Source organism: Marmota monax, unplaced genomic scaffold (genome assembly GCF_021218885.2).
Source record: "Marmota monax isolate L192 unplaced genomic scaffold, Marmota_monax_Labrador192_F-V1.1 WCK01_AAM20220418_F8-fsc00008, whole genome shotgun sequence".
NCBI lineage: Eukaryota > Metazoa > Chordata > Mammalia > Rodentia > Sciuridae > Marmota > Marmota monax.
In genome coordinates this window covers 1935515-1950301 of record NW_026694432.1, presented here as the reverse complement: position 1 = coordinate 1950301, position 14787 = coordinate 1935515, and the positions used below count along the sequence as shown (strand labels likewise).

The 14787-nt window shown below is 44.0% G+C and overlaps 2 protein-coding genes across 5 annotated transcripts in view; both read right to left on the bottom strand.

Moving 5' to 3' along the window:
* Agbl4 (AGBL carboxypeptidase 4) overlaps positions 1-14787 on the bottom strand; it is a 1469059-nt gene that overhangs the window by 189228 nt on the left and 1265044 nt on the right. The window lies entirely within an intron of this gene.
* Positions 1757-14787, bottom strand: part of Bend5 (BEN domain containing 5) — a 46538-nt gene continuing 33507 nt past the window's right edge. For all 4 annotated transcript variants that reach the window (XM_046468730.2, XM_046468731.2, XM_046468733.2 and 1 more), the window contains 2 exons: positions 9481-9694; positions 1757-2288 (listed from right to left, as the gene is read on the bottom strand). In XM_046468730.2, the coding sequence (XP_046324686.1) occupies positions 2131-2288; positions 9481-9694 (372 nt within the window). In that variant the 3' untranslated portion in view covers positions 1757-2130. The remainder of the gene's footprint in view (positions 2289-9480; positions 9695-14787) is intronic.

Sequence of the window (14787 nt, the reverse complement as noted above, 5' to 3'; positions counted from 1 at the left end):
ATCTCAGTCTAGCAAGTGACTGAAATCTCCTGATTCCCATCAGAATTGCCTCATAAGCAGGTTTTCTTGTTGCACCCACTTCTGATTTTATGCTACCTTATATGCTAAGAATAACTGACACCTGTATGTCTTTGTAATTCACAGAGTTCTCTTCCCTGATACTATCTGCACTAGTCTTCACAACCTCAAGTTAAGGATTATGATCAAAGGTCAAGTGAACTGCCTCAAAATGGTCAAGTAAGGGCTTGCACTCAGATCCCACAGTCTTTCACGGGTCTGATCTTTCCTAACAGATGCATTACACAAAACACTTTCACACTCATGGCATTTGTATTGTGGATTTTTCCATGACTTTTTCCCCCAACTAACCTAAACACACTTAGAAAGCAGGTTCTATATCATATTAGTCTTCAAAGAGAAAGCAGAGAGCCTCTGGGTGTTTCTATTTTCATCATGCTTAGGGAGAAAAGGGGCTGAGTTCAACAATGATGCATAGTTTTTTCCAGTTGCTCATGCCTTCTATGCTATTCATGCCCAAGCTGTGCCATGCCATAGATTGAATATATATTCACAAGAATTTACGGAACACCTCCCAATAAGTGTCAAGACGTTTACTTACCTCATGAAGTGAATTACCCTATGTTATGCACTGGTTCACAACCTATTGTTATTATCCTTCCTGTTATTGATATAGCCCACAGGGTAGGCATTGTTATCCTCATTATACTGATAAAGATGCTGAGAAATTAATTGGCCCAATCTACATTGATAGTTTGAAGAAAGTTAGGAAAATATCATTAGAGGAAATTCTCTTCTTTACGTCCTAATAGTGAGCATATAGTAGTTCATATTGCAAAGATTTATTTAATTATTGAAATAAAGGGTTTTAAAGTGGCAGCTACTTCCCCTACTTTCCCCAGTGACCTGAGCTTTTGCTTACAGACCACCAATTAAGAGATGAGCCATTAGAAAAATTAGAGGCCAAAGTTTTCCAACCAATGACTAAAAACCAACAATCAGCCATGAGGAAGACAACTGTCAATATTTATTAAGCACTGTATATATGTTATCTCTAATCCTTGCAGTGACTCTGAAAGGTAGGAATGAGCTTCTTTTTATGGAATAGAAAACAGAAACACAAGAGAGGTTCGGTTAAGTCCAAAGCAAGCAGGGTGAGACGAGGTTTGGAAACTAGAAGCGTCTGTCCAAAGCTCTTGCCCTTTCCAAAATACCATGCTTATTTCAGAAGGCATTACAGAAAGGAAAGTGCAAATCAACAGGAAGAACGAGTGTGGTTTGCCAAAAGGTGTGCCAGACACCTTAGAGACTCAGTGACTGAATAAAGAATGAGGTAAAAATTATGTAACTTGAAAGATCATTTGAGATGGAAGATAGGATGAACAAACTGGTATCAGGTGACATTGCCCCTACTTCCTGAAGCAACCCTGCACCACATCTAACACTGTCACCCCTTATACCCCATCTTTGCCAAGATTGGTGTAAATTATCAGGGACGCCCATCAGCTTGAGAGAAGTGATTGGTCCAAGGTCAGGCTTTTGAAATCAGAGAAAGTAATCTGTTTTGGAGACAGCCCTTCAGAGCCACCGACAGTAACCACATCCCTTATGAGTTTTCTCTCCTTCACACTGAAGGTTTCCCCTCTGAAAGAAAGAATATTCCAGGCCATAAGACACACAAGTCACCTAACTATACACTCAATATTCTAAAAAAATGAGGATAATGATAGTCTACACCAAGAATTAATGAAGTTTTATTATAGAACAAAATAGAGGAACAGAGACAGAAGTCCTTGGGTGGTAAAAATATCAGTTCAAATCCCAGTCAAGGGATAGGCAGCTCAGAGACGCTCTCCTGCGCTCTGGACACAGTGCTTTCCCATCCCCACGACCACACTGTCGGCGCCTGGGCTGCTGCCCAAGTCTCAGCAAATCCCTCTGCCTTCTTTTGAGTAGGAAGTCCAAGTGAAGAACAAACCGCTGACCCCAGAACCCTATGGGCTCCCTGCCTGCATACCAGCATGCGCTCTGGAGTCTGACTCAGACGGCACCATGTCCGCAAAGCACACGCTGCGCAAGAAAAACGCGAAGGCTTTATGAAAAATCCAAAGTTTATTGCAAATTGTATTTTGCTTCCCTTCGTTCTTCATTTTTACAAGATTTATTAATATCCATGATTTTTTCACAGATGTACTTGTTGACTTTGGAGAGTCTCTGTGCAATTTCAGTTTCATCCACAGTTTCTTGTGCTATTCTGTCATACAAACACTCTAGACAGAGAGAAGAAACAAGAAGGCCAAGGATTAATGGTGAATTCAAAAACAAATCTTTTTTTTTTTTTGGGGGGGTGGGGGGTGCCTCCTGACATACTTCCCAAATACAAACTCTTGCAAATTTGTAGCATAAAATGTACTTAGAAAAGAGGGGAATAGATGGTAAACCTATACTTTTAAAATAATGGTAAAATACCTATGTGCCACCATCTAGCTTGACAGAATATTATTGGTCCTTTTGAAACCTCTGGATGTCCCTCCCAACCCTCTCCTCTCCTTTCCCTCACAGAGGCAAACATACTCCTGAATTTCTGCTTTTCTTTTCTTTTGGTGTTAACATATTGGTATGTATTCTTAAATAACATATTATTTTTTTAAATAAATGTGCCCATCTCTATATGCTTTTTTGACTTTTTTTTTTTTTAGTACACAGTGTTACAGTTGTGAGAGTCACTCATGTTGGAAAATACGTCTGTGGATCATTCATTGCCCCTGATGAATGGTGTTCTATTATATGACTGTATCACATATTGTTTATCCATTTTATTGACTATGGATACTTGGCTTCCCAATTACCAATACCCTTGCATATGTCTTAGGGGCATACACGCAAGTATCGGCCAGGGCATGGAATTGCTGAAAGCTGGGGTGTGTGCATACTCATTTTTGCTGGGTGATGCCTGATAAAACTGTTTTCCAAAGCATTTGGGCTGACTAGCATTCTGAATAGTGATATATGCAAGTACTAGTTCCCCCATATCTTTAACAGCACTTGGCAGTGTCACATTACTAAGGTTTTGAAAACCTGGTAGGTGTGAAGTGGGGTCTCTTTGTGGTGACTATCAGGGAGGCTAAGGATGGCTGTTCTCTTGCTGAGTCTGTCATTTGCTATGATGAAGCAAAGAGTCAGCTCTAGACAAGGCCTGACTCAAGACTGAGTTGCAGCTGGTCCCTAGACTGCTCACCTCATAAACAAGGATGACAAACACAGAACATCTTTCTTAAGAATGCCAAGAGGTATTCAGGGTAAACATTTTATAAGCCTTTTTCAAACTGTAAGAAATTCTACACCTGCATGGGTTGTTCTAATTATTTTATGTATATGTAATTATTAATTCTAAGAGAGCAAAGCAAGATTTAAAAAAAATATGTGTTGAATGAATAAAGAAATGCTTTTTCAGGGAAACCTAAGAGGACATAAAAGGACTGAGGTGTGGGTGGAGTGTGTAATCATGGGCAAAATCCTTAAGTTCTCTGAGTTTGAGTTTCCTCACCTATAAAATAGGAATGACATTTCAATCTTAAGGAACTGAAATGGAGAATAAGCAAAATCTTGTCTTTACCAAGCCAGCTCAGAGCAGACAGGACACAAGAGTGTTAACAAGAGGAAGGATCCCAGATACTAACTTGTGCGAATCCCTTCACACAAGAGAAGGCTGAGGCCTGTAGAAAGGGAATTGTACAGGGCAGAAGCTTTGCTGCCTCCCCATACTCTGTCTTTTTTGGGCTTGGAGCTATCCTGCCTCCTGCTGCCATCCAGGCTGCAGGTGCATGTGCTATGAGCCATCTTTCTCTGGACCACTCTTTCCTCCCCACTGAGAAGGGTTTTGCACAGTGGTGCCTTTAAAAGCTCTGAATTGACTTCCACTGCTTCCTGACTACTCCTGATCTTCAGTTCATCTTGTCTTGGCTTTTCCATAAGGACTAAGAAGTGAGAAGGTACAGGGCTGTCTCTCGCCTACCCCATTTCTGCTATATCCACCTTCAGTTTCCTTTCTAGTCCAAGCTATTCACAAATCGGTGTCCTTGCTCATCTCTGCCCAGAAGACCCTTGCTCTGCTCTTTGCCTAAGACTTATACTTTCTTCCAGATGCAGCCTTCTAGGAACCTATCACACTCAGTTAGGAAACCTCACTGTACCTTCAACACAGTGCTCCCAAACCTGTTCTGGGTTTTCTGTGGAAAACCTAATCATGATCTAATCAAACCATGACCACATTTGGCACTGCCTCTCCAGCCCTGGGCCAGGAATAAACATACACTCATGGTGAGCTTGCTGGGACCTGAATCAAATGAGAGAGAGAATGTGCTGAGAGATTCAGGTGCTCAGTCTTGGCTCCAACCCTGGATGCTCTAACCTCGAGGGGCAAATTCTCTGGATCTCAGTCTCACCATCCATGAAACTGGGATGTCAAACTAGATAACCTCAGGAGATTCTTCTCACTCTCTCAAGTTGCCTGTAAAGTCATAAGGGCAGAAGTGAGAAGCAGAAGGCAGGAGAGTGAGTGCGATGGCCCTCCGAGCCACTGGCAGGAGTCAGAGAAAAGACGGAAAGAGGAGGATGAAAATGAAGGAAAGTTCTCAGGGGGGCCCCTACAGAATTCCAATCATTCTCATTTCCTGGGGGTAGCTGCCCTGCACAGCCCCTAAGGTTGATTAAAAGGCTTTTGTTAGATTCTAGTTATTAATCACCTGCAGTTGCCGGGAATGTCTCCCTCTGCGAGAGAGCATTTGAGATTATTGCTTAATTAACAAGGTTTATAACAGTGCTAATGTGTCCTATTAAAAAAGTTATAAAAATTAACCAGAACACAATGCTATGGCTCATTTAGAAAACTCAGACACTCTGCAAAAGGTCATTCGACCTTAATAAGGTTTAACTGTCATTCTGGAGCTTGCCATGAGAGTCAGACTCTACTCCAGCCCCCCTGCTTTCATCTTTCTAAGACAGAGTCATTGTTCCTCCATCCTTCTGCCATCCGGTAAGGAATGATTTTTAACATCAAAGAGAAGAGGAAATCCCCACCAACCCTGTGAGTGTAAAGGCTTTGGCCATTTTTACATGGCAAATGTGACTAAATGCGATAAAATTGTACAAAATAAATACAAACTATCTGAAACCAGTTTAGACAGCTTTCATGGAAAGAACCAGTCAAATACAATCTGGAATAGCTCAAATAATTAAGCTAAAAATTGTGATCATATGGTAGATGGGACAAAAACTTCAAACTAGTCAGGTTGTAGTAAAAAAAAAAAATCAGTAGTATATTTCAGAATGACAAGAAACCTCTGAGCCTGAAACCCCAACTCAGCTCAGCTCTGACTCTGATCAGGTATATGGCCCTGGGCAAGTGGGCAAGGCTCTAAGGGATTATAGACAAGCTCCAAGGAGGCAAAGAAGAAGGGGAGAGAACTGGGTAGGTACTGTGTGCTCCTGGACACAGGAAGAAAGACGACAGCACCTTCAGAAGTCAGGGACAGCCTCCTGGGGGAAGGTTCACATGAGCAGATCTGGAGGTCTGGATGGTGAGTTGTCGCAAGCTGGGCAAAGCCTGGTGGTGCAGGGGGCATAGTGTGACTGTGTTCCAGGAACAAGGAATAGCACTTCCCCAAGGTGAGAGGGAACAGGGCTTGTTCAAGGAACACATTCTGGTAATAACTTAAGAGTTTCAAGGGTGATATAGCTAAGAAATAAAGTTGGAGATACAGCCCAGGGCCAGACTGTGAAGGTGCTTCTATGATGTGTTAAGAAGCTTACCCTTTAATAGGGTATGTCAAGGCAGTGATGAAGGGATCATATCTGGTTTCTGAAATATCACTCTGGTGACACAATGGGGAGAGGACTCTGGAAGCCGCTAAAGAAGTGCAGGGGAGGCAGCACGTGTCCTGGACTACGAGGAGACGGTGGGTATAGGGAGAAGGTTTAAGAGTTATTTAAGGGGAAGGGCAGATGGGGAAGGATACACATTAAAGATGCAAGGGTGAGGCCTGGGTCCCTGGCTGGCAGTACCATCCACAAAGACAGGGAACACAGAAGGGGCAGAAGGTTTCATGGAAGGGAAAAAAAGGTAGTGAAGGAGGAGAGAACAGTGAGTGGTGCAGTTTGGCCAATGTCATGTCAAAAGGAGACCACTGGGCACCTGGATATGTGGGTCATTAAGGCACAAGTGAGAACTGAGATCAAATTTAGACTTGGGAATCATCATTCATTGATCCAGCAAATGTTTGCTAAGTAGCTACTATATGCTAGCCCTGAACAGGATGCTCATGAGTCTTAGATTTTAATGGAGGTAGAGAATAAAGAGAAGTGTTAAGTAAACAAGTAAATAAGAAAGGCCATGCAGAGCCTTTACGCAGGATGGTGCAACAGAAAGCAATGGAGAGGCCTCTCTAGGTGAAGAGGAGACAGGGTGTGCAGGTCAGGAGGAAGGGCAGCATGAGCAGCAGGAACAGAAGAAGCTGTGGTTACTGCATGGTGGAAGGTGTGGTTTGAGAGGAGAGCAGCGGGGTCACCAGAGGCCAGATGAGCAGGTACGGGGCAGGAGTGCAACTTCCAACTGAGGGCTGTGGGACCCATGGGAAGTGAGGAGACAGAGGAGGAAAGCATGCAGGTAGAGGGCACAGGAAGAGAAGGCAGCCTGAGAGGCTGAGAAGCCTGAGGGGGAGGAACCCTGAGCATGCATGCAGGGCAGGCTTCTGAGAGGAGGATGGTGGTCTGTCACATAATGCTGGGGAGAAGGTGAGAATCGGCTCTGGATTCAGAGCCTAGGATTTGGTAATGAGGAAGTCCTTTTCCAGTGACTGCTGAGCATGGATCAGGTAGACAGCTGGGAGTGGAAGGCAAATGCCAGGGGCTTTCTCTTGAATACAGAGAGTGAGTGTAGACGCGGCTTTCAAGAAGTCTAGATGCAGAGGAAGAGTCGCAGCAGCAGCTGGGTGAGGAAAGTGGTCTCTGCGTGGTTTGCTTTTGTGAGAAACATAAGCCAGCTGGGAAGGAGCCAGGAGAGTGAGAGCATAATTGGAGAAAGAGGTATTAGGAAGGCAGGTGGACTGGGCCATAGAGCCCAGCTGGGGAAAATCACCAGCCCTAAAGAAGACGAGGAAACTCTTTTTTTCTGGGATGTGAGGCAGAAGAATGGGGAGGATGCAGTTAGGTGTGTAGGTGTAGTTGTTTGAAGTTGTGGAAATTCCTTTTACCTTTTTCTATGAAGGAAAAGACAAGGACATCTTTTAAGAGACAAGTGTGGAATCATGTTTAGAAAAAGCAGAGAAGATTAAAGAGGGTTTGGAAAATAGGGGTGTGAATCAGACAGGGAAACTCAGAGAACTTGGCAGTGAGCTGTAATGGCCCCAAGCGACAGAGCTGAGGTGTGTTTTACTGCTCCAATCCTACACAGCGCTGACCTATTTAGAAGTAAGTTTGTAGCTGAGGAAACAAACGTGGAGGGAAAGTGATTTACAAAAAATCACACCAAGGGCTGGTCAGGTATCAGTTTGCAGTCTCGTGTTTCTTTTGTTGAAACCTCATTTACTGAGTGCCAGTTACCGTGATGGGCAGTGAAGACATGGGGAATCATATAGGGTCCCAGGTCCCTAAGACAGACACATAGCAGATGATTTTATACAACAACATGACAGCAGTAGGGACAGTCACTTATCCAAAGGCACCTGGGACCTGCTGAGTCACATTCCAACAAGTATAGCAGAACTAGAGATCAGTCACCTATCAAGAGAGGCTGGGCTGCCTCCTCAGGAAGGTTGTTTGCTTGGGGCGACCTCTTAAATCAGGTTTCACCATTTCAGACAGCAGCCAGACTAAAGGTTATCCCTGATTATCTAAAAATGAGTGGCTGCCTAAATCAATTAATCATGAGCCAGCTGGGCAGGGGAGGCAGCTGTGTAACAGCAGAAAGGCCCCAGACAAGAAGCAGGATGTGAGCAGGATGTGGGGGTTGAAAACTGGACTCTGAAGCCTTGCAGCTGTGATCTCGGCTGGTGATCATTTAATCTGTGTCCTGCCATCTCCACCTTCAGAATATACCTACATCTGGCTGTTCTTCTCTACTTCCACAACTATTCCCCTGGGTCTGTGAAGTACAGCCTCTGCTCCAGAGCGCCATGCCAGTCTTCTTACTGATCTCCCTGTGACTCTCAATTTGAAGACCTCCAGTGTCACCACTGTAGTGGAGTAAACCTAAGCTGCTTAGTGTGGCCTTTATAGCCCTACGAAACTGGCTCTGGGCCATCTAGGACCTCCCTCTAGACTGCCCAGCCACTTCACCCCTTGAGCTTGCTCACTCCTGTGCCTATCATCTTTGCACCTGCTATTTATTCTCCACTCCCCAGACCTTCATAGGGCCACCTCTTCCACAGCCAACTCTCATCTTCAATACTGCCTCTTCTCTTCCCTCCACCACCCCAGATGATGCAGCCCTCTGGTCCTATCACATCAGCGAAGCTCCAAGTACCTGAAACTGTCTGATGTGTTCATGGGCATGTTTGCTGCCTGCCCCTAGCTAATATGCAGGGCCTGCTTGACATGCATGTGCTGTTTGATTCTCTTCAGCAAAACTCAGCAGACCTAGTTACTTGCAGAAGAGAGACTAGGAGTGCAGATGCTGAAGCCAGCCCTGCTGCCCTGGACTCTGGCTTCTCCTGCTAGCTGTATGACCTGGGCAGGTTATTTAACACCACTGTGTCTCAGTTTCCTTACCTACAAAACAGGGATAATAATGGTGGCCAACAGTATGATTGTTAAGAGGATGATGGGGTATTAAGTTAATATATATATAAGTGTTTTCTTTAAAGACAGAATCATTAAAAGAAAAAAAATCATATAAAACATAGTAAGTGCTCAAAATAATTAGCAGTTACTATATTCTCTCTGCCCTATTTCACTGTCTCTGTGCTTCATATTATCTTTACAGTACCCAGCTGTTCATCTTCAATACCAGACTGTGGGCCCCTTTTAGATGCACTGTGTTCTGCTCTTCTTTGTGCCATCAAAACCCAGTAGAGGGGCTGGCAAAGAATAGGAGCTTAGTAAAAGAATGGAGAGAGGGTGGGAGAGAGGGAAGAAAAAAAGAAGAAAGTGGAAAGAGAGAGGAGGAACGAAGGCAGGAACCTTCATAGAATTCTCCCTGGCTTTCCAGCTAAGGTCCTCCTCCTTTCCTGAGAACTCTCAGGATGCTGTCTCTACCTCCTTGAATTGTACTTGTCTGCAGTCATTTTCCCTATTCAATGTGACTTTTGGAGGGACACTGGGGATATCTGTTCTGTGTCCCTGGGCTCTGCCCAAAGCCTGGCACACAGGGGCTCTGAGAAGCATTGGTTGAATTGAATTGTGCCTAATATATTCCTGACAGGGTGAAGGACCACATCTCAGCTTGCGTTTGCCCTCAGTGACTACCTCTGACGATGCTTAGTTTGTGAGGCGAGAGGGGTGGCTTCGGGACTGCATCCTTCTTTTTTTTTGTGGCGACTCCTGTGACGCTTCTGTTTTTCAGAACATCTGTTCCCCAAATCATGACTGCCAAGTTCTTCGTGTACTTGGAATCTCCTTGGGTTACTTGTAGCTGGTGCCATTTCTCCTCATCAACCCAAATCCCGCTTCCCAGATGGACCTGAAAGGGATAAGAACACCACACCTGTTAGTGCGACAGGAGGGCGGCTGGAGGATGCCTCTGTCCTTTACCACGCGTTGCTGCACCACTGTAAGGGAGACATGCCACAGATCCTAAGTTAACACTCTTCAAGAGCAATGATAGTAGCTATCATCTACTGAATACCTCTAATGTGCCAGGCCTTGTTCTAGTACTTTATATTCAGGATCTCAAACCTTCATTACCACCCTGGATGGAAGGTATTATGATGTCACTTTGATTTCAGATGGAAAATCCAGGTTCAGCAAGGTGAAGTGACTTGCTAGAAGTCACTCAACTAGGAAGCGGCAGAGTTGGAATCTCAACAATTCTCCTGCCATGGCCAGGCTGCTCAGAGTCTGACAGAATCTCAGGACACACAGGCTCTACTCCTCTCTGTGTCACACTAGAAAGACAAGCCTCCCTTCTATGTGAATATGCTGAGATACCTCCTCCTACCACAGGTTGGGGAGCTATAAAAATCACTGGTGCCTGGGTCTTCTCTCTGAGAGAGTGATTTATTTGGTCTAAGTGTGGCCCAGGCAGCAGGACAGTTTAAAGCTCCATAGATAATTTCAACTCAACTGAGTCTGACAACCCCTACTGGCGCGGGTGCCTAGAGCTCACTCTGCCACCAAAGGAGTGAAGTTCTACAGCCCTTCCCCTTCTCTGAGCTTTGGTTTTCCCACCCTGTAAAGTGGGAGAGTTGGATTTCATCTCAAAGTTCAACCTTCTGATTCAGAACACCTCTGATCTTAACAAAGTAAACATAACCACAATGTACCAGGTTTATTCTGATGGCATACAGAACAGAACACAGTCTTAGGCTCCGTTTAAGGGCAACAGCTGGAAAGGTAAAGTGCAGAGCCAGTAAGCTATTGTGTTCTCTCTATGATCTAGCAATAAGCTATAAGCTTTTAAATTTGTTCTCCTTTCTAGCTATTTTAACAACTTGCACACCACTTACTAAAATCATTTAAAAAATAGTTTTGACTTTGACATTGCCACTTATGTTGTGCATCTGCTGAGTCTAGGAAGGGAGGAAATGGCCTCTGTGGGATGGAGGGGAGGCAGCTGCTAATAAGCTGAACTTTCTAAGGAACATGAAAAGGCTGTGCCAAAAGTCCTTGTTTTCAGAAAGACCTACAGGTCATCACTATTGCATGGTCAGGGGATGTCTTGGGAGAGGTCCTGGTCTGAGAGACTGCACACACACCCACACTGATGGTAGACTGTAAGATCAATGGCTCAAAAGTGATTAAAGCTCTTTCTACTGATGCTTGACTTGTGAGGAACATGGGTACAGAGCTGGGCAGACAGATCAGCCAGCAACACTTCTTCCCCCAACAATTATGGAGGTTGTTCAACTATCAAAAAAAAAAAGTAATAGCCCACCCACGGCTGTTAGCAAGCAAACAATCCATGTGCCGCATCTGACTTTGTCTCCTTTTGCTCAAAAAAATCATTCAGACCAGACCTCTAAAGGTTATCAGATTACCAGAACCACCTGGCCTCTCAGTGCAGTGAACTTCAGTATTGCGAATCAGTTCATCAGCTCAGAAAGATAAGCAACCCTCCAGTGAGATGGGCTGCCTGGGGCTGGCTAGGCAACACCGAACTGAGGTCAAATTTTGGCCTTTTTGCTGCCATTCAAACTGCAGGTGGGCAGTCTGTGGTACATCAGGCATGCTGGGGACAAACTCCCTGTGGCTTCCTGCTGGACCTGCATCATCTCCCTTGATGATATTCTGGAGCCACCCACACAAGTTTCCTGGGATATGGGGCAAACTCGGAACTTTGAATTGCATTAAATTCTGAATCATAAAACATTAGAGATGGAAGACAACTTCAGTTTTCCAAACATCTCTTCTCTTTTCTCTCCTGGGTTTTGTTTCCCATAATCTTTTAATTGATACTCTAAATGAGAAATGACAGAGCAAGAGTTCCAGAAAGAAAGGAGAACTAGTAATTTTTCAGTACCTATAGTAAACTCAATTTATTTAATTCTCCTAATAACTTTAAGAGATGCAAATAGATAGAAACTGTTATTCCTATTTCACAGATGCAAACAGGAATTTAGAGGGGCTGAATTACTTTTCCCAAGATACACCATCAGTAAGTTTTGAAATCAAGATTCAAACCCAAATGTGTGTGACCCAAAACATGCTTCCCTGGTCTTGTCTGCTGCCACCTGTGTCATGGTGGTGCTGGTGTGGTTGAAAACAGACAGAACTAACACACCTATGTTCTGTTTTTCTTTTGAGTTTCCCTCTGTACCTGCCAGTAACTCCTGTGTCAGCCCCCAACCAAGTCCACCACAGCCACCAGGGAAACCAGGATAAAACCACAGATTGGACTGGCTTTCTTGCCTGAGCTGATGCTTCCTCCAGCTTACCAGTGCATCATCACTAACATTAATTTCCCTAAAACACTGCTTTCCTTATTTTGCTACATGACTTCAGTAGTCTTTCAACTCTGTTTTTATGTCAACTCTCTGGAATTCTGAATGGTCTCTGTTTCCTGTCACATCAGTGATCTGACCTCTTCAGCCTGGCTTTAAAAGACCATGAGGATCTCATCTCCATCCTACCACCTTCCCTACTATGACCATCATTCTATGAGCTCCTGAATTTGCTCACCTTCTACTTCCAGTGCACAGCAACAGAAAGAGGTTGGGCTCTGAAACTGCCAGCCCTGGGTGTGGATCCTGTCTCTTTTGCCTACTGGCTGGTGAGCATGGGCCAGTCATTTTACTTGCCTGAGCCTTACTTTTTTTCAACTGTACAATAGGCAGATTGTCACCTAATTCACAGAGTTGTTTTGAGGGTTAAAGGATATATAAATAAATGTCAGAAGGACTACACACATCCAGAAAGTGCCAAATCCTTGCCCCCTGCTGCCTACCCTAGGTCTCTCTCTGCTCATGTCACACCCCTATCCAGTCCAGGAATGAATGCCTTCCCTTAAATTTTCTTGTCTTAAGCCAACTAATCTTTCAAGCTCCTATATAAAATTCAGGGAACATTCCTTAACTCCTCCAGGGAGTTCTGCATTTCTAGCTCCTCAGAATCTTTAGCACCAGGCTCAGCCCCTAGCAGCACATCTCAGGTGGGGAGGGATCAAGGCTCTAGATCTCTTGTCCCTAAAACACTGATGGGACTAATCTGAACACAAAGCAGTTAGAAGCTGATGGGTATATTTAATATGTCTTAATGGTACTGTTTTTCTGTTCTGATGAGCTGCTGTTTCTTGAAGAAGAAAATATTTTTGACATTTGCTTAAGTACAAGGTCAACTTTACAGCACAGAAAGAAATGGCCTTGGGGAAGACCAATTACAGGTATACACTTTGAGACAAGGGTTCCTGAGGTCAGCAAACTCAGGGTCACCTGGAGCAACGTGTACATATCACAACAGACTGGAAAGAACACTGTCCTGGGAACCACAAGATCTGGCTTCCAGTTTCTGCCTGCCTCTATTCTATATAATTGTAGATAAGTCTTTTCTATGGATCTGTTTCCTATCCATACAACATGTAAATTAGACTATTTAAACTTTAATGGTCTTTGCAGTTTTATGATTCAATGAGTTTTTGAAATAAAATATCTTAGACAAGAAAAGCAATGCACTTTATTGGAATCAGAAAGTCACTTGTGTGGCAAGCCCTATTCATGCAAACCATAGTAAGCTACTTGACCAAAATGTTAGCATTTATTTGTTAGGGATGTTATTAAAAATGGCGTCTGGTGGGATGCAACTTGATCAAAACATTTCTTTGAGAAACGCTCTGTGGGATAAAACCCATTTCCTAGTAGAAAATGGATCCCATTTCAGTACTCTAGTCTTGTAGAGATTAAGACCTCTGCTCACAAGAGAGAAGGAAAGATCAGAGAGAGCAGAGCCAAGAGCACTGAAGACCACTTCTGGGATGTGGGAACCACTGTTCTGGGAAACTGTCATCCATTTCTAGTTTGCTTCCTTTCTTCTCCCTAAATAAATCTCTTTGCCTGACTATAAGTTAGTTGTAAACACAAACCAGGTAAGTCTTATAGCAACATGCTATTAAAAAACAAAATAAGCATTTTCAATATTTTGTGTTCAATTACTGTGTAAAGATATTAAATGAGGTGTGAGAGACCCGTGTTCTGGAGGAGGAATGCTATTGTTGCAAAAGAGGGCCCCTGCAATGCTCTCAAACTGCCATAAGACTTCAAAGCAAGAGAGAAATAGATTTCTCTGGGAAGCCACTTTAAGAAAAACTCTCTGATCACTCCACAAGGTGGTCCTGACTAAAAGGAAATCAACAAACACAAAACAGTCCTCTTTTCTTTTATTTTCAATTGGGGAAGGTTCACTAAACTTAACACACAAAAAAGAGCTATGGCGGGCGAGATCAATTCCGTCCACCTTTCACAGATGAGGATTCTGAGGCCCAAAGAGGCAAAGAACCTTTCCAAGGTCACACAAGTAGGACAGAGGTAGAGTTATGCTACAAACTCAGGCTCTAGCCTGCCACTTCCACTCGGTCATGTCACCTCTCCTCGGCAAAGCTGACTTTTTTGCAAGCCTGTTGAGTAGAACGAGGAAAGTCCTGTGGACTGGGCCACCAGCCCTGGCCCTGCAGGGGAGGCTGTGCTCAGTGAAAGATGCAGAGAATGACAGCACACCCAAGACAGCCCACAACTGCAACAAGTTTCATTCCCTCAGCTTGACAATATTTGCTCTGGCTCAGGTTGGCCAGTTGCGGGGATATATCTGGACAAACCCAAATCAAACGACCTTTTCTTTCTCATGAACCCACCAGGGAACAATACCAGATAAACAGAGACCTTCTGAAGCATGAGGCAAGAAAAATGAACTGACACAGATGACTCTTTGGGGAGAAAGAGTGGTGATATCTGTAATGCATGCTGTGGGAGCAGAGAATATAACACTAAAGCTGGATTTTACCAGGACTAGACAAAGGGCTCTGACAGACTTCTTCAAAGATGAATTCATTTGGATGAAGGATGTCAGAACAGGTTCTTCTCCTGACCTGTGCTGTGTAAGTGTGGCTTTTAGATTTCTAAAGGCTAT